Here is an 18,817-nt window from a genome sequence, read left to right as displayed (position 1 = left end):
TCCAAGGCAAATAACTGCCCAAGACTTGAGTGATCTGTGGTTGGAGCTGCCAGGTCTCCCCCCTTTGTGGTTTGACTTGAAGCAAGTGAGCCTCAAAACCGCCGCCCCTCCCATGAACTCAGCCCTACAAAGAGAATGGAGTAACGGTCCAAGCCATCTTTTTTTATTTAAGAGGGGAGAACAAAGCAGGTGATCCCAGGGAGGCCCCTCCCCTGCTAGAGGTCCTTGAAAGCAGCTTTTTCCTGTGCCACCCACTCCTCAAACTTCCTGGCCTTTGGGTTGAGCTTCAGGGTCACGGCAGGATCTCGGACTGGGCCCAGGATGTTGAAGCGGAACATGTTAGCTAACTCTTGGGCACCAGGAAAGCCCAGCTTCTCGTAGGATTCAAGCGACATCTGCAGAAAGAGCAGGAGAAACTGCATTGGTCCAACTTGCAGATAATGCTGACCTGGAAACAAACAGGGGCCTGGGAGCTTTCCGCAGCATCTGGCGCTCTCGCTGTGCCTTTAGATACAGATGGGTGTGGCCTGTCCCTTCCAGCGAGTGCCAGCTCGGTGGTCCTCCCCACCCCCCTCCCTGGAGGGCTGCCCATGCACCTGCTTTACCTTGGCATCTCTCACAGGCTTCCCGGTGTACTTTTCTATCAGGGCTGCGTACTCTGCCACGGTGTGCTTGCAGCTGCTCAGCCCAATGTCCTGGCCTATGTACTTCTCTGGCTCTTTCATCAGCCGAACCACAACTGGCCCGAGATCAGCCACGGCCATCCCATCTATGGGCACTTCTCCCATGGGAATGGCTACAAAAGAGAGGAGAAGAGGAGGGAGGTTTGATCAGGAGCTGAGGCCTCTCAAGGGAAGGAGAAAACAGCACAGGCAGAGCAAGTGCAGGTGACCATCAATTGCAACCCGGATGCACAAAGGGGGATGATATTATTTTTTAAGGGAGGGGGCATATTTTTATTGAATATTATTGATACATCCCAAACCACAAAATAGAACTTCATGAGAGAAACACCTAAAAACCAAACCAAGGCTGTCATGGGGTGTTACATTCACAAGAAGAAATTATAAAGCTGGTTATCTGGATATTTGCAATAAGCAGCATAGACAAGTAAGGGGAAGGTACCGCTTTAAGAAATGAGAGAGCAAAAGGTGTGGCACACGGGACTTGCAAGATAGACAGACCCACAAATATATGACTGAAACCATCAGAAGCACAAGGGGCACCAAGAATACAAAGCTCTATAGTAAATAATAATAATAATAATAATAATAATTCAGTCAGTTCCCCAAATTTATTGGGAGGCATGTGGAAGGAGATCTGTGCTACCTATCCTGCAGGCACTTTCCTCTGCTGTGCATGTGCGTAGCCAAGGAGACACATGCCCCCCCTCGAGCAAGTAAATCAATAAGAAAACTTAACTGAAGCCTGTCCCCCCCCCCCCAGCATGAAGCCTGCCCCTCCTAACATAAATCCTGGCTATGCCCATGCTGCTGTGTGATGCCCTGAGATCTATGGATAAAGGGCGGTATACACATTTAATATATGAAAATAAAATATGAAAGGGGGTCCAATGAACCCTTTGGAATGGGGTGAGGAGGGCAGTGGCAGACTAAGGAAAGCACCTGCCCATCTTTTTTGCTGCCCAAGGTGAGGCTTGAGCCCCCCCCCCCGCCCTTCCCTCCTCCGCAAGAGAGAGGCAGTGGCATCAGACTGCCTGCCAATCTGGGCAGTAGGTGAGGCATCTCTTAAGGGCAGAAGGAGGGATGCTGTTACCTAGCTCATAGCTGTCTCCATCTGGGGCTTTCTGGGGTCGGAAGATGGTGATGAAGTTCTCAAAGTACCAGGGCAGCCGAAGGCTGGTCATGGGCACCCCGACAGCCCGAAAGTATTCCTCCACTTCGCCTTTGCCGTCAAAGTGTGGCACCTCCAGCTGCCCCTCCGTTAGCTTCTTCACGTTCTCCAGGCCGCTGTAAACCACGTAGCCCAAGGCCAGTCGCTTGGCTAAGTCTGCCACGTGCTTCCCCTGGGTGCAAAACCGGACACGGAATGAGAGGCAGGAAGCACTGGTCTTCCCCAAATTTATCCCCCAAGGAAGAAGGTGGCTCCCTCCCAGGCAGGGGATTGTCCTTGCCTGCGCTCCCGGCAGCAGTGAAAGAACTTTGGCAAAGGGGTGGCTTGCGGGGCTGTGGGTTGCGGAGGCCCCTGTGGGTCACAGGAGTTGCCCCCTGGCCTGGCCTTCTGCCTTCAGCTTAATGTACAGCTGTCGCCCCAGTGGCCTTGGGGCAAGGAGTAGCTCTGGCCAACTTTGGCTGGTGCAACAGCTGTGACCATTCTGAGACCAGGATAGTTTAGCCACTGGAGTTTGTGTGTTAGTTACTTCAAGAATGGATTTCCTGCAATCCAAGCCATGTGAGGATTTCTTTGCGGCTGATCTGGAAACCGCAGTTAGTGCAGAATGCTGCAGGAGGGTTGCTGGCATGAGAGAGATCCTGTCAGCAGGTCACATCTGTCTCCAAGATCAGACTTTATCAACCTTCTGAGAAAAATACAAAACATTAAACAAAGCCACAAAGACTTGCGAACTACCCAGCCTAAAATGAACTTATAAAGTCTGGTTTCAATAGATTTTTCAAATGCTTAACTCAGTCTTTTAGATAAGTTCATGAAGATACCAACGAAAGGTAAGTTCGGTGATATTCACAATACCGAGAGATGCTAGTAGAGTTGTAGATAGATGTTAATAAAGTTGTAGACAATGAAGTTAAGCATTTGAAAAATCTATTGAAACCAGACATTATAAGTTCATTTTAGGCTGGGTAGTTTGCAAGTCTCTGTGGCTTTGTTTAATGTTTTGTATTTTTCTCAGAAGGTTGATAAAGTATGTATAATTACTGTTCTGTGTATATTAATCACCAATGTGTTGCATGAGTCGCACTACTTCTATCAGCAGCACAGGTTGCATTTTTCTACCAAGATCAGACTTGGCTGCTGGTTTGTTGCCAGGCTTATTATTGGCATGTGATGCTCTTAATAGTATATCAAACTGCTGCAGATGCAGCCTCAGCAGCCAGTTCTGAAAGAGAATCCCCGCCCCCCGTGCCTGTTGGGCACCCCTCACACTGCACTGCCTCATCTTTGGGCTTAGCTCCACCTGGGCAACTTCCCGCTCTTTGCTGAGATGTTCCCAGAAATCGGTCACGAGGAAGACTCCGTACGCCCCTCGCAGGGCTTGCTCCAGGCTTCGCACGTCCTCCAGGTCTGCCTTCACCACTTCAGCGCCCTTCTTCTCCAGCTCCTGGGCAGCCTTCTGCTGCGGGTTGCGGGTGACAGCACGCACCTGGAAGGTGCCATCGTCCAGCAGGGCCCTGGCCACCGAGCCTCCCTGGAGCCCTGCGGGAACGCAAGTGTCGGGGGGGGGGGAGCCAGAAGCAGGTCAGCGAGAAAGGAAGGAAATATCCGATGCCGGTGACGTGAATTCTTTATTCAAGGGAATGGAATCCTTCTCGGCCCAGTGGTCTCAGCAACCCTTCCCAGCAGGTCTTGCCCCTATGGAGCAGTTGCCAGGGCTGAAGGTCCCTGCCTTCCACCCCTCCTAAGATGCTCCTCTCCCAAGCCGTCTCAAACTGCGTCTGCGTACCTCTGGCCTCTGTTCTGCTCCCCTCATTATTCTCCACGTTCTTGGGAGACCAGGAGAGAGGGGAGACTCCCTGGATTCTTCAGCTGTCTCTGCAGTCGGCAGTATGGACCACAGATGCCTCACAAAGGACAAGGCCCTGCCTTAGGCAAGGTCAGTTCCTCAGGTCAATCTAGTTGGGCACTGTCTCAACCACCCTTCCCAAACATGGTGTCCTCCAGAGGGGACGATGGCAGAAGCTGATGGGAATTGTAGTCAAGGGCATGGTGGCCTTGTGAACTTCACTCAGGTTGCCTGCAATGCCTCTGTGGATCACAGAACCACGGAATGGAAGAGTTGGAAGGTACCCCTAGGGTCATCTAGTCCCACCCCCTGCAATGCAGGAGTCGCAACTCAAGCATTTAGATTAGAGAACTGGGCCAAAACAAACAAGATGAACTTTAACAGGGAGAAATGTAAAGTATTGCACTTGGGCAAAAAAAATGAGAGGCACAAATACAAGATGGGGGTCACCTGGCTTGAGAGCAGTACATGTGAAAAGGATCTAGGAGTCTTGGTTGACCACAAACTTGACATGAGCCAACAGTGTGACGCGGCAGCTAAAAAAGCCAATGCAATTCTGGGCTGCATCAATAGGAGTATAGCATCTAGATCAAGGGAAGTAATAGTGCCACTGTATTCTGCTCTGGTCAGACCTCACCTGGAGTACTGTGTCCAGTTCTGGGCACCACAGTTCAAGAAGGACACTGACAAACTGGAACGTGTCCAGAGGAGGGCAACCAAAATGGTCAAAGGCCTGGAAATGATGCCTTATGAGGAACGGCTAAGGGAGCTGGGCATGTTTAGCCTGGAGAAGAGGAGGTTAAGGGGTGATATGATAGCCATGTTCAAATATATAAAAGGATGTCATATAGAGGAGGGAGAAAGGTTGTTTTCTGCTGCTCCAGAGAAGCGGACACGGAGCAATGGATCCAAACTACAAGAAAGAAGATTCCACCTAAACATTAGGAAGAACTTCCTGACAGTAAGAGCTGTTCGACAGTGGAATTTGCTGCCAAGGAGTGCGGTGGAGTCTCCTTCTTTGGAGGTCTTTAAGCAGAGGCTTGGCAACCATATGTCAGGAGTGCTCTGATGGTGTTTCCTGCTTGGCAGGGGGTTGGACTCGATGGCCCTTGTGGTCTATTCCAACTCTATGATTCTATAATTCTAAGCATCCCTGACAGGTGGCCCTCCAACCTCTGCCTATAAAAGCCTCCCAGGAAGGAGCACCCGCCACCTTCCGATGTGTGGAGACAGCCCATTCGTCACACTAAATGCTCGTGTTCATTTTAACTGCGTTGCTGCTTTTATTTCTCACACTGCATTTCATTGCATGGTACTGTAATTTGAAGGAATTAAAAATAATACAATTAAAATCAACGCAGCATCTAGAACAGTGCGTTAAAGTTGCTACAGCAGGCAGCGGAATGTCATTAAATGGCCCACCAGGACCCTAATTTTCAAGGGACGGGGGAATTGGTGAGGAACCACACTACTCTAGGGGGCAGCAAGTTTGGGAAGGCTGACTTCTCTTGACTGGCAGCAGCTCTTCTGGGGTTTCAGGCAGGAGAGCTGGATATGCCAGAGACTGAAGGGGGAGCAAAAGACTAATCTCAGGGTTATGGGTTCGAGCCCCAGGTTGGGCAAAAGATTCCTGCATTGCAGGGGGTGGGACTAGATGACTCTTGTGGTCCCTTCCAACTGTAAGTTCTATGACTCAATGACCAAGACTGGGGTATACTCCCTAAAAGGGGGGGGGGGGGAGTGCACACACATGCAGCAGTACTGCCTAAGCACATTTTGAAGCAGGCAAAGCAATGCAATTAAGGCCATCTAAAGCCCCCGAGGTCCACAGCCTGACATTCCCGAACTGCCCCCGGGGAGGCAGATCAGCCCCTCTCGGTGCGAGATAAATCTTCCGCCTCCCCGCGGCGCCCACAGGCAACCTACCTGAGAGACGCGCCCATGTCCCGCCGAGATGCAATAATGCGCAAGATGTTTCCTAGTCTCCATTTTGGAAGGTTACCTACCTGTAGCTCCAAAAACCACCACCCGTTTCTTCTCTGCCATCCTCGGAGGAGCTGAGGGTACTTTGGCTACCTTGGAGAAAGGAAGAAAGAACTTTTGCAAAGGTCTCGAGGGAGATTGCTCCCGCCTTGGCGCTGCTTTCCTGACACCAGGCAGGACTTGGAGGGGGGTACCCAAAGGTCATCCAGCCCAACCCCCCTGCAATGCAGGAATTGCAACGGAAGGATCGCAGATCGGATGCCCGTTTCACTCGGGCTGAGCCACCAGTTAGTCCCTGGAAGGGACTGGAGACCCCACTTGGCACAATCTGGAATGACGGGGGCTGGGATTTCTTCATCCCCTGGTCAATACACGTGTTAAGGGTAACGCCCTGAATGCACATGGCTAGAGACTCACGACTCTTGGTGATCACGATAATCCGCAGGAAAAAGGCGTCCTGGTGCGAGGGAGCCTCGTGAGCAGCGCGTGACTCCGAAAGGCACGGCGATGTCGTCACGCAGTCCAGCCCGCGGGAGGGAAAGGGGAAAGGAACTCTGCACATGCTCGGAGGCACTCTCTCCCCCGCAGGGGCTTCACTGCAGCAGCGGCATGGCTTTGCTATTTTTTTATTTTATTTTACTGGCTTTGTGGCAATAAAGATAACACTGTACAACAAAGTCCCTCTCCGCCTCTCTCCCTGCAGTGCCACGCAGGCGCCGCGCGGGGGCAGAGGAGAGGCGCGCCTCCCGCCCTCCCTTCCCGCCGCTCTCATCTCTCTGGCCGAGCAGGGGAGGGGGCGTGGCGCAGTGAGGTTTATTCCCCGCCTATTTCCGGGCCAGCCTCGGCCCCTCCCCCGAGGGGGCGGGCCCCGCCGCCGTCACAAACGCGCAGCTCGCCCGCCGATAGGCCGCCCGCCGCGCCTAGGAAGCGGCCCTTTGTGCGCGTGACAAGCGCGAGGGGGCGGAGCTCCGTCCGGCGGAGGCGCTGACCGGAAGTGCCTCTAGACCGTGAGGAGACCCGGAGGAAGCGGCAGGAGCGACGGCCGGCTGAGGTAACGGTTCCGCGGCGGCCGTTGGCCGGGCTTCCCCTGGGCATGCGCAGAGGGCCGCCTCCGAGCCCCTTTCCCCAGGAGCGCCAGGCCGGCCAGCTGCCGCCGTGCCCACCTCGCAGGGGCGTTGTGTGGGGGGGGGGGGTTCCTAGTGAGGACTAGAAACTTGGGGGGATCAGGGCTCGTTTAATCTCTCTTGCACCCCCCTCCCCATCTTGGAAGCGCCTCCCTCAGGCCTGGCCTGCCTCGCAGGGGTGTTGTTGGGGATTCAGAGAGGAGGAGGGAGAAGAACCACTCACCCCACCCCCCTTGAGGTGCCTGGAGAGAGAGAGAGAGAGAGAGAGAAAGAGAGAGAGATGGGGGTACAATGACAGTACATAACTAAGTCAGACTCCCACCACCACAACAACCCTGTGAGGTAGGTCGGATGAGAGAGATGGCAAGTGGCTGAAGGTCATGTCCAGTGAGGCTCATGACGGCTGAGTTGAGGGGGGATTTGAACCCTGGTCTCTGCTGGGCCCTGGTCCTCCTCTGATCCCCACAATAACCCTGCGAGGGAGGCTCAGGGACGCAGTGCTTGGCTCCCAGTGTCACCCCCAATGAGCTCTGTGGCCAAGGAGGGGATCGGAAACCACCTTCTAGTCTGACACGCACTTAATTTCAGTCGCTTACCTGCATGGAGGGGGTTTTTGCTTCTGCCCACCCCCAATTTCTACTATTCAGCCTCACTGGATTAGGAGAAAAGGAAGGACTTTCTTCACAAATGTGAATAGGTTTTTGCCCCTGCATCACTTTACTCACTACTCGCACCCAACTAAAAAGCCCCACGTGTTATTTATTGGTTAAAAAGCAGGAGGCTGAGAGTAGGAAGAAGCAGACAGACTCCACCGTGGAGGGATGCAAGAACTATATCTGGACTTCGTTCTTCCCTCCCTCCCTTGTGAAGAGGGTCCATTTAAATTACCTGATTTATGAACAAGTTTCCTGGGGGATCCCACTTCTTGCACCCCTCCATTCGGGGGGGGGTGTGTATTATCTATTCCGACTCTCAGCTTCCTGTTCTTTAACTATGGTTCTGGGATTTACCCACAGGCAAGCTGCCTCTGGATGTGGAGCCTGTAGTTTAGCTACCACAGCTAATACCGCGGAAGAGTCCTAGTGGGTCAGACCAGGCAGCCCAACTGTTCTGGCATCCTGGTTCCAACAGCAGCCAGCAGGATGCTGCCTGCAAGCATCCATGTGGTGCGTGAAGATTGCAGCCCTCCGTCATTTTACCACCACCTCTCCCAGCCCAAGCGGTTGGTAATCTGCAGCCTGCTGCTTCTGGACTTGGAGGTTCCACTACCTGCCATGGCTTCTTCCATGTGGTGAAGTGGAGGATGCTTAGCTGTCCTGCCTGAGCATCTGAAGGTCGTGCTGTTGCTGCTCCCTCTTGAATGGGGCCTGGCACTATCCTGAGCATCCCACTCCTGTATCAGAGTGCTAGCCCCTTGGGTCCAAGACTCAGTCAGCTTGGAAACTGAGTGTCAAAAGTGCTGGAAATATAGTTAAGCTGCTAACTGTGTTAACTTATTAACATTTCATTGTCCTGTATACTTCATTTGCATTTTTTGAGTAGGCAACTTGTGATTTTCCTTTGGAACTGTACTGGTCTAGCTGAAAATATTAGAAGCAGTGTTAGAGGGAATTCGTCTGGGGGGGGGCACTCATATAAGTTCCTAACGGATCCTTTCTCAAGTTCCTTTGGAACTGTTGGCCTCTGAGAAAGAAAGAAGAAATTCCTAGTCTCTGGAAGTGAGCTGTGCCTGAGCAGCTTGTAAGTGGATCATTCTGCCAGCCCTCTGGTGGTATGATGCATAGGTTTTCCTGAAACGAAGGCAAAGGCAGTGGGAGGTTTCCTGGTATCAACAGCCTCCTGACGTCAAGTCCTTGCCTAGTTGGCATGGTGGCGACTCGAATCCTGTGGCAGGAGGTGGCTGGGGTGCGGCCTCCTCCTGGGACATTTTAGAGAAGGAAGTTTTGTCTCTCGAACTGTAATTTGGCTGATGGATTGCCTTGAAGTGTGCACATCTGTAGCAGCACTCAGCTGGTTCCTGTGCTCTGGGATGGGAATAACTTTTGCCCCTATCCATCACTTGCTTATAATAAGGTGCCTTTGTGACTGGTATGTGGTGTCCTTTTGGGCAATGGCCACTCAGAAAGGAACTGAAGAGCTAACTAGCAGTGATTTGCAAAACGTCTCCATGTTCCCTGTGGTCTAGGAAAGGAACTGGCAGCAGGGTGCATGATTTGGAGCAGGTTTCTGAGCAACCAGTGTCCTCTGATGGCATTTCGATGGAGGGCATGATGTCTGTGGCTGGTACTTGATGCATCACCAGGCTTGTGTAGCCAAATTGAAATAGGGTTATAATGTATTGCAAAATCTCAAGGCCCAGACCTGATTAGGTGTTGAGGGCAGACTCTTTTAAATCCTGGCTGAGTTGCTCATTTGCACTTTTCCACCAAGGCACCAAATCAGAAATGCATTAGTTAAGACCAGGATTTCCCTGAGGGGGCTGGGTGAGGTGGCGCAAGGCAGGGGCTGCTGCAGCTCGACAGGGTGTAATGGTGCTGATGGGTAGCTTGTGGCACCCTTTTAAAGCACTGGCACTGTACCTCCTGTTACTTTGTCCCCACTAACTTGAGGAGATGCAGTTCCCACATCCCATCTCTCTCTTTCGACGTGTCTCCCTGTGTCTTGCTGTATTTGCCTGTCTGTCTCTCTATCTCTCTTTCCCATACCTGCCTGCAAGCCCTGCAGTGTTTCTGCCTATCTTGTTGTTCCTGGCCATAGGTATCATCTGTCCTGTCCCCTGCATGTCCTTCATGGCATGGCTGGCAGAGCTGGCTCGCATTCAGCTTTGGCTGCTCCCTCCCTTTGTTCCCCTGGAGCAGTTTCAATGGCTCACCAAGTTGCTGCTGCTGCAGCCCAAATCCTAGAAATGAAAGGCAGGCATTGAAGGACTTCTTTGCTACTCTTTCTGCTGCCGGGGCAGCTGCAGCCCAAACAATGGTTTGCTCAGCAATTACACATCAAACTGGGCTCTTTGCTCTCCTCAGTTCTCAGGCTGACCATGGAGCTTAGTCGGAGGCTGTTCTTACTGAAGAGTGGGCAGTTTATTGGACCGCACAGTGAAAGTTCCTGGTGACAAGGACTTACATTTGGGGTGGTAGGCTTAAAATCCTGCACTTCTAAGTTGGCTTGGTCACAAACGGATCAGATTAATGCTTTGCACCACCACGTTGTTAGCCTTTGATCTGCAAAGCTTGGTTTTCAGCTCCAGCTGCATGAATCTTATTTGACTGTTAAGGATGCTGCAGACTTGTGGCTGTGTAAATGACTCTTTCTCTTTCTGAACAGGTAATTGAGGATTGAGCAAAGTGTCCTGCAGCCCAGCCAAGATCCACTGGTTGCAGAATGTCGTCTGATGTAACAGAGGCACTGGAGGAGCCTGAAAATCTCTCCTATGAGGAGTTGGAGGAGGATGACAATGTGAGGTGAGGAGGAGAAGGAAATATTGGCAGAGGCCGCAGTGGCAGGCTGGGAGATCTTCTCCTTGTGGTTTGATGCAATATTACTGTGTGAATGTGGTTCTAGATTCAGGTAGATAGCCGTGTTGGTCTGACGCAGTCGAAATAAATAAAAAAATCATGTGCATGCACACGAAAGCTTATACCCAGAACAAACTTAGTTGGTCTCTAAGGTGCTACTGGACAATTTTTTTATTTATTTCAACTGCATGAATGTGAGTAGGCCTGGAGCAAGAAAATGAAGTGAAAATGCCCCAAAAGGAGACTTATTTGGTTCATCGTAACACAATTTATAGGCGGCTTAATAAAATAAAATCTGTTAAGTGATCTACATAAAATACTGGTTATCAACTGAAAAAAAAGCAACACACTTTAAGAACAAGTAGACAGAATACAGTGATCAAAAATACAGGTTCGACACAATTAACTTTCTGCATATTGATGTTCCTGCTGCTGCCTCAGATGTGGGAACTTGAAGAAGGGACGCTGGTGTTTCAGCCTGGGGTGTTTGTCATGCTGGGTGAAACCTCTTCCCTGCTAAGCCAGGTGCTGAATGAAGGGAAGTTTGTTTGGTAATGAAACCCACTCCTCCCTGAGAGATTCTTAGCTGGGGGTCTTCAGAGTCCTCAGCCTGCCATATCCAGAGAGTGCTTTCAGAGTTCAGTATCTGTGCTGCCAAGAAGCCCCTCTGGGAAAATGGCACCTAGCTCAGCTCTCTCTGAAGGTGTTATGGAGCTCATTGACGGAACCAAATGGAAGCAGGTGGGCTGGGGGGAGTCTCCCAGATTAGAGCACTCATCCAGGTAAGGCCAATAACTCTGGCCAAGGTGGGGAAAAGCAAGGGCACAGGCAGCCTGTAGGCAGCAGGAGGCGTCCTGGGCTGTTTTCCAGGCATGTACAAGGCTCTCGGAGGACAGGTTGGTGAGGCTTGGGGTGCTGACGGCACATTGCATGGAGTGGGTGAGTGTAATGCCTTCTCTTGCCCTGGAGTGCAGAAAGGCACAGCAGTGTTTGTGGTGGTTTCATGGGGCCTGAGAGTTCTGGGCTGGTTGTTTTTGGGTGCTGGGAGGCTGAATCAAGCACGTGCCAGCTGCTTCCGATCTCGGGCTGCGCATGTAAGACCTCTTCCCTTTGGGCACTTCTGTCTCTCCACAGCGCCACAGACTTGTCTGAGCTGCTCAAGGAAGGGACCAAGGAATCACATGATCGGGCTGAAAACACTCAGTTTGTCAAGGATTTCCTGAAAGGGCGCATCAAGAGGGAGCTCTTCAAGGTGCGTCTTGCAGTGTGCTGGCTATGATCCCTCTTTAGAACAGGTGTAGGCAACCTTTAGTCCTCCAGGTGTTGCTGAACTGCACCTCCCATCAGCCCTGGCCATTGACCATTGGCTGATGGGAGTTGTAGTTGAGCATCAGCTGGGGGGGGGCGGCAGCAGAGGTTGCCCCACCCCGTTTTAGCAGATGGGGGATGCGATTCATATGTGCTGTGTGGCCTGTGGGGAGCTCTCTCCCCCAGCAAAGAACTTAGCCCAGCTGTTGGGCGCAGGTGCTTCTGGCTCTGTTGAATAGTCCCCCTGTGACTGGTCAGAAGTGGGCTTAGTGGCAGCTGCTCAGCCTTCCCTGTTCACTAGTCAGGGGCTGGAGATCTTACTTATATGTTATTTCATAACACTTATACACCACTTGATTATTTGTTTTAAAAACTCAAAGTGTTTATAAGATACCGTATTGGCCTGGACACAATTGACCTGCAACTCCATGGACAGCTGTGAGTCCCAAATGACTCCCAGGCTGTGCACCTGCGCAGGGAGTCCCCAAGTCTAGGTGCTGCCAAACAATGAAGTTCTTATAAATGCAGAATGGTATTATGTAGCAGCTGTCGTAGTGACAGTTCTGCCGACCGAAGCGGTTGAGTGTGATAAGGTGATTTCATAGGTAAACTGGTCCCTGGTTGTTAAGGGCTTTATATACTAACCTGGCTCAGTAGCAACCGGTGCAGATCTCCAAGCACAGGGGTTATAGACTGACATGGCCCCACTGCTGGCAGCAATGGCCCCGCAGCATTTTGCACTAACTGCAGCTTCCAGATCAAGCACAAAGGAAGACCCACAGGCAGCGCATTGCCATAATCTAGCCTTGAAGTCACTTAATGCATGAACTATAGGGGCCAGGCTTTCCTGTGTCAGGAACAGCTGTAACTGTAGAACCAGTCGTAGCTGGTAAAAGGCCCTTCTAGCCACTGAGGCTGTGTGAGCCCCCAGAGACAGCACTGGATCCAGAAGCAACTCCTTCGGGGGGACCATCCAGGGAGGCAATGTTTTAGCCCACATCACCCAGGACTGTTCCAGTCTCTAGTCTTTTGCCTCAAACCTGCTGCCCTCCATAGTCCACCGTGAACTCATCAGATCGTGGGGGCAGATCAGTGAAATTCAAGCAGCCACCCGATGGGCTCCAAACCCCTCATTTGAAAGGAGTTGCTGACATGTTGCCCAGGCAGTTAGGAGGGTTCCCAAGCAGCATGGCCTGGGGCAAAGGAGGCCAGCCTGAGAGTGCAGCCAAGTGCCCTAGCAGAGCCCCTGCTTCCATGCCCTCCGCATCTCGGCATGAAAATGGTTCGAGCAACAGCGCCTGGGAAGACTCTTCTCTGCCTGGGACCCAGGAGAGCTTCTGCCAGTCAGGCATTGTAGGCTAGAGGTGGGCAAGCTGTGCCCCCTCACCTCTGCCAGGCCCCATAATTCCTGACCAGGTGAGGCTCTCTGGAGGGGAAGCCGGGGTTGCGTGCTGTCTCCTTTCCCCACATGGCTCCTCTTCTCTCTCGCAGCTGGGCACCGTGGCCCTGTACTTCACGTACTCTGCCCTGGAGGAGGAGATGGAGCGCAACAAGGACCAGCCGGGCTTCACCCCTCTCTACTTCCCCCTGGAGCTGCACCGGAAGGAGGCCCTGATGAAAGACCTGGAGTATTTCTACGGGGAAGGCTGGCAGGAGAAGGTCCAGTGCTCAGAGGCCACCCAGCGCTACATCGACCGCATCCGGCATGTGGGACAGCACGAGCCGGAGCTGCTGGTGGCTCATGCCTACACCCGCTACATGGGGGACCTGTCAGGGGGGCAGGTGCTGAAGAAGGTGGCCCAGCGGGCGCTGAAGCTGCCCAGCACCGGCGAGGGGGTCCAGTTCTACATCTTCGACAACATTTCCAACCCCCAGCAGTTCAAGCAGTTCTACAGAGCCCGGCTCAACGCCCTGGACTTGGACAAGGGGACCAAGGAGAGGATCGTCGAAGAGGCCAACAAGGCCTTTGAATTCAACATGCAGGTACGGAGCCGGGGGAGGCTGTTTCGGCTGCAGAGAAGACCCCACCTGGAGCTCAGGAGGAAGAAGCAGCTTCTGCTGACAGGAGGGGCTACAAACCCGGACCTGCTGCCTGCTGGGGTGGGGGGTGCTTGCGGGAATCCCCCTGTCAGTTAGCCAGCCTTTGCCCTCCCTGTAGTTCTCAGCCTGGCTTTGAGGCTGGCCCCTTGGTGCTTTCTCCCGGGCAGGGTTGTGCCTCCGGCCTCTGCTCTGGACCGGGTTGCCTGACACCTCCCTCCCCCTACCTTTTGCCCTCCTTGGCCCACATCCTCGAGGGAGCAGTCAGCAGCACCGGCTCCTGCGCTGTGTACAAAGGTCACAAATCTGTGGCATCCGTTGCCAGGGTTGCGACTGAACAGCCACCTGGCACAGGAGGTTGAGTGTTGTTGTGAAACAAGTTTCTAGCCCCCTGTCGGCAGCATGTGCACACACACACAGAGTCTCAGTAAAGCGTTGCCCAAAGGGGCAGACCCAGAGGCAAAATGTGTCTTCCCGCTGAAGAGGTCCCACTAAGGGATGAGCAGGCCTTGCTGAAATCTCTGGACCACCCAGGCAACTGCAGCCTGCCAAGGCCTTGGCTTGGTTGGTGCCAGGCCCTGGGCTGGGATTTGCCTGCTGCTCGCCACTGTTGGACCTCCTTTGACTAGAAACTCAGGCCAGCCCTTGACCGGCAAGCATCTCCACCCCCATCGTTCTGCCCAGACACTGGGGTCCAGCGCTGAGGGCCTCCTCGGTAGTGGCACCCGCCCAGTGGAACGCCCTCCCACCAGATGTCAAAGAGAAAAACAACTACCAGACTTTTAGAAGGCATCTGAAGGCAGCCCTGTTTAGGGAAGCTTTTAATGTTTAATAGGTTATTGTATTTTAGTGTTCTGTTGGAAGCCGCCCAGAGTGGCTGGGGAAACCCAGCCAGATGGGTAGGGTACAAATAATAAATTATTATTACAATGGTACATCAGGTTAAGTACTTAATTCGTTCTGGAGGTCCATTCTTAACCTGAAACTGTTCTTAACCTGAAGTACCATTGTAGCTAATGGGGCATCCCGCTGCCGCTGCGTGATTTCTGTTCTCATCCTGAAGCAAAGTTCTTAACCTGAAGCACTATTTCTGGGTTAGCAGAGTCTGTAACCTGAAGTGTATGTAACCCGAGGTACTACTGTATTATTATTATTATTATTAGACTCTCACCCAAAATCCGGGCAGCGGGTATAAATGATTAATAATAATAATAATAATAATAATAATAATTATAATAATAAATTATTATTAGAGTGCACCAGGACTCCGGGGGGGGGGTTGCTCTGGCTCCTCCTTTTTTTTTTAGAAAATTTTTTATTAAAGTTTTCAAAATATTCCAAAAAGAAAAAAAGAAAAAATACAAAGTAAAAACAGTTAAAAACAATTCAATCTTTCCGTGTCTTATCTTTCATTCGCTTGTTCCCCGGACCTCCTCACACCTCCCTTTTTTGTATCCAGTTCAATTAGTTGGTTCAGCAAATCCTTTCCCTCTTTGTTTTTATTCTCATGGCTCATGGCTTCTCCCTGCCCCTTCTCTGCAGGTGTTTGAGGAACTGGACAAGATCGGGGCTTTGTTAGCAGAAGAAACCCAAGAGGGGGGCCTCCCTGTGCACGATGGGAAAGGAGACCTGCGCAAGTGCCCCTACTACGCCACCAAGCTAGGTGGGTCTCCTTCTTACACCTCCCTCCCTCCCTCCCTCTTTGGGTGCCTGGCCTGTGCCCCTGCCGGTCTCTGATTCCACCCTTCTCTCCCTGCTCCCTCTCCCCAGGCGCTGCCGAAGTCTCCAGCTGCCCCTGCCACGTGGCCTTGGCTCTGCTGAAACTGCCCACCGTCCAGCTGGTCCTGGCGGCCTGCGTTGCTGTCGCCGCAGGAGTTGTGGCCTGGTACGTGATGTGAGGAGGCAGCGCACTCTGCTGCTGCTTCCTGGTGACAGTGGCACTTACTTGGCGGGACTCTGACTGTTTCCCACCGACTCAGGTGGAACGATTTAATTAAGAAACCATTAAACCCAAATGCACAAGGAATGAGAGAATGGGGGAGATGCCCTCCTGCCTGTCTGTACACGAGCGGTGTTTCGGTGGGTTAGCTAGCAAGATGGCACTAGAGACACACACACACACCCGGGCTGCTTGCTTGGCACTGCGCTTTGTTGAATACCAAAGCCCTGGGTGGAGCCTGGCAGCTCGTTCCCAGACCCACAACTCCCTGCCCGCCTTTGCCTGGTGGAGAGGGAGGTCTGGGCACTACCATGGGCGGGACCAAACAGTTTGCCTCCTTGCAAGGGGGGGCAGGGAGGGGGCAGGAAGCGCCCTGCCCCTTCCGCTTCCGCTCATGGTGGTCTCCGACTTTGTGGCATTCCAGGTACGTAGTAGACGAACTGCATACTTTCAGTTACCCTCTTGTACATAAGAGAAACGCTAACGGTTTAGTTTCCCTGTAACTTATGGACTGTGTTAACGACTCGGAAATAATAAAATTTATATTTCGGTGTCTTAAAACTACTGTGTGACTTGGGGATGAAGGGGAAACAGCCTGACTGCAGGCAGCTCTCCTTGCCGGACTTGGTTTTTCAAGTCCTCTTTTTGGCTAACTCCTTGGCAAGTGGCTGGCTTTCACTGCTGGGGAAACGGAGACCTTTAAAGTCAACAGTCGGGCCAACTTGCCAGCTCAGATTTGTCCTGGCCCATTCAAGGTTTGGTGGCTTATTTACGTTGGGGCTTGGAGTAGCAGCTTTCTCAAGATTTGGAGGTCTGCCGAGGGCAGTCTTTCTGGCCATTTCCCTCCCCCCGCCTCCTTGAGGAGGCAGCAGAACACTGAACTCTCCTATCCAGCGGAGGATTAAGGACAGCTCTATTAAGTCAGCCCATTTAATCTAACTTGCTGCTTTCCAAGCAGATGCTGAAGAAGATCACAAGCAGGGCCCCTCCCCTCCCATGATGGCTGCCTGGAAACGACCACCCTTTAGCCATTGCCAGATTTCCCTCCCCCTCTCCAAATGCTCACCATTCGTTTAATCCCCCTGAATTCATAGCTGTCCCACAGCAGTGGCATTTCAGCAGCTGAGCCGTCCTTTTCCTTTTGGGAGGGGGCCCCTGGGTGACAGAGATGTCCCTTCACGAGGTTTCCCCTTCCTACCAGCAGTTCCAGCCAAAAGCCTCCCAAGTAGATGGAGGTGGGAAGATGGGGGGGCTGTCGTGGTAAAATGAATCATAATTCGAGGGATGCATTAATGAAAGTCGCTTTGGCTGTGGAGACTCCTGCTAGAGAATTTCAACAGGGCAGAGTAAAACTGATGAGCAGACGCCAGCCTTCCCAAAGTTCAGGAAAGTCGGAGTAAGGGGGCAAAATGAATGTGCCAGCAGCAAGTGTGCAGGGAAGGGCCGATGCCCCGTTGCCTCGATGCAAGTGGTCTCAGGTCCATTCCTCAGCGTCTCCAAGCAGGGCTGGGAGAGGAGCTGCCAATTGGTGTCAACACTCCTGAGCTAGATGGACCAGTGGTCTTAGTCTAAGGCAGTTACAGGTAGGTAGCCGTGTTGGTCTGCCGTAGTCGAAACAAAATAAAAAAAAATTCCTTCCAGTAGCACCTTAGAGACCAACTAAGTTTGTTATTGGTATGAGCTTTCTGAAGAAGTGTGCATGCACACAGAAGCTCATACCAATAACAAACTTAGTTGGTCTCTAAGGTGCTACTGGAAGGAATTTTTTTTATTTAGTCTAAGGCAGATTCTTATCTTCCAAAAGCAGGCAGAACCTTCCCCAGCATGTATGCAAGCACATTCGTGTCTGGTTGCAGGTACACTCAGAAGTGCGATCTCATGCTTGTGCATGTGCATTGGCACATACAGGGGAGAAGAGGGAGCCTCCCTCTCTCTGCGTGTCTTGGGAATGGTCAGTGTGGCCCAGGGAAGGCCCGAGGGGGTTCCAGCTTGCCTTCCTTTCCCTCCCCACCTCCGCCAAATACATCTCGTGTCTCGTTCTTCCTGCTAAAACCAGGAAGTATACCCACCCAATGACCTCTGCCTGGTGCCCCACCTGTAATCACAACCGGTCTCTCACACAAAAACACAGAGAGTCTTGTGGGTCTGTATTTTAATTATATAGAAACATGGAAAAGCATCAACAGGTTGCCTCTGAGAAAGAGCATGAAACTCCCTGCTGGGTCAAAATACTTCACAGATGCATCCGTAGTGTTCAGAGCCAAGAGCCTTTTTGCATTCCTCATGTCTTCCTATGCAGCAGCCCTTGGGACGGACGAGGCACCCAGGGCAGGGCGCCAGAGGGCGTGGACTTGTGTCTTAAGGGGGTGGGAGGCCACAGCATCAGGAAGGGGGGGGCACATGCCAAACTAAGGTGATACCCGCCATCGAAACGGAGCATTTGGCAATGGACGAGCCCCCTCTGTGTGGAGTCTCAGGACAAGCCCTCTTGGCCCTGCTTTGTCCTGCTGCTCACCCATGCAACGCCGTGGCTTTTCTGGAGGAAATAGTGCAAAACCAAGGGGGTGGGGGGGACGGAGGTGTGCACAGGGCCTTCACATTTCTGTTAAGTCACAGTTAAGAGCTTTAATACAAACGGGGGGAAACAAACCACATCACAGAACAGAACTCTGACAAGCAGACTCCGATTAGACAAGGTATTTACATGTGGGGAGAGGGGTCTGGATACAGGGGCCTCCCGGGCCGCCTCTTGGCCTCGATATGCCAAGGAGAGGCAAAGAAGACTGGCGTAAGGACATGGCCCAGGGCACAGCCCCCCACCACCAATGACGGGGAAGGGAGCTGGGCAAGGGGTGCAGAAGAGCCTTGCGGAGGCAGCGAAGCTCACGGGGGAATGAGGAGAGGAAGGGACTACTTCCTCAGGGGCCCAAGCTGCCTCCCCCCAGCTGCCCCTGGGCAGCCTGGCACGGGTCACGCAGCAGCAGCAGCAGGCAGGAGACACCCTGGCTCCTGTTGCCCTCTCCTCTGCCGCCCCAGACCAAAGAAGTAGAGCAGCTTTTGGCAGGGTGCAAAAGGAAAAGTGGGGGGCAGCAGCAGCCCCCCAAGCACAACGGCCGAGGTTTTGCCCTAAAAGAAAACCACCCAACGTGCCCCATGATTCATGCCGTGCCTGTGGGGACAATGGAGGTCTGCAGTACCTTGCCTGCCACTC

At 52.5% G+C, this 18,817-nt stretch overlaps 2 protein-coding genes across 2 annotated transcripts; one reads left to right on the top strand and one right to left on the bottom strand.

Moving 5' to 3' along the window:
• Positions 1-136: 136 nt before the first annotated feature.
• NMRAL1 (NmrA like redox sensor 1) lies at positions 137-6,395 on the bottom strand. Its single transcript, XM_028705475.2, has 6 exons — positions 6,101-6,395; positions 5,707-5,776; positions 3,155-3,393; positions 1,777-2,026; positions 606-796; positions 137-395 (listed from the first exon to the last, which is right to left on the bottom strand). Exons 2-6 carry the CDS (start codon positions 5,744-5,746, stop codon positions 216-218), a joined length of 900 nt encoding a protein of 299 aa, XP_028561308.2. The 5' UTR covers positions 5,747-5,776; positions 6,101-6,395; the 3' UTR covers positions 137-215.
• A 193-nt stretch (positions 6,396-6,588) lies between these two features.
• Positions 6,589-16,167, top strand: HMOX2 (heme oxygenase 2). Its single transcript, XM_028705476.2, has 6 exons — positions 6,589-6,734; positions 10,132-10,268; positions 11,457-11,574; positions 13,122-13,613; positions 15,210-15,330; positions 15,438-16,167. The coding sequence occupies exons 2-6, from the start codon at positions 10,189-10,191 to the stop codon at positions 15,563-15,565; spliced, it is 939 nt and encodes a 312-aa protein (XP_028561309.2). The 5' UTR covers positions 6,589-6,734; positions 10,132-10,188; the 3' UTR covers positions 15,566-16,167.
• Positions 16,168-18,817: the final 2,650 nt, after the last annotated feature.

This window comes from Podarcis muralis, chromosome 14 (genome assembly GCF_964188315.1).
Source record: "Podarcis muralis chromosome 14, rPodMur119.hap1.1, whole genome shotgun sequence".
NCBI lineage: Eukaryota > Metazoa > Chordata > Lepidosauria > Squamata > Lacertidae > Podarcis > Podarcis muralis.
Note: the sequence above shows the minus strand (reverse complement) of the source record. Positions and strands in the feature narration are given on the sequence as shown.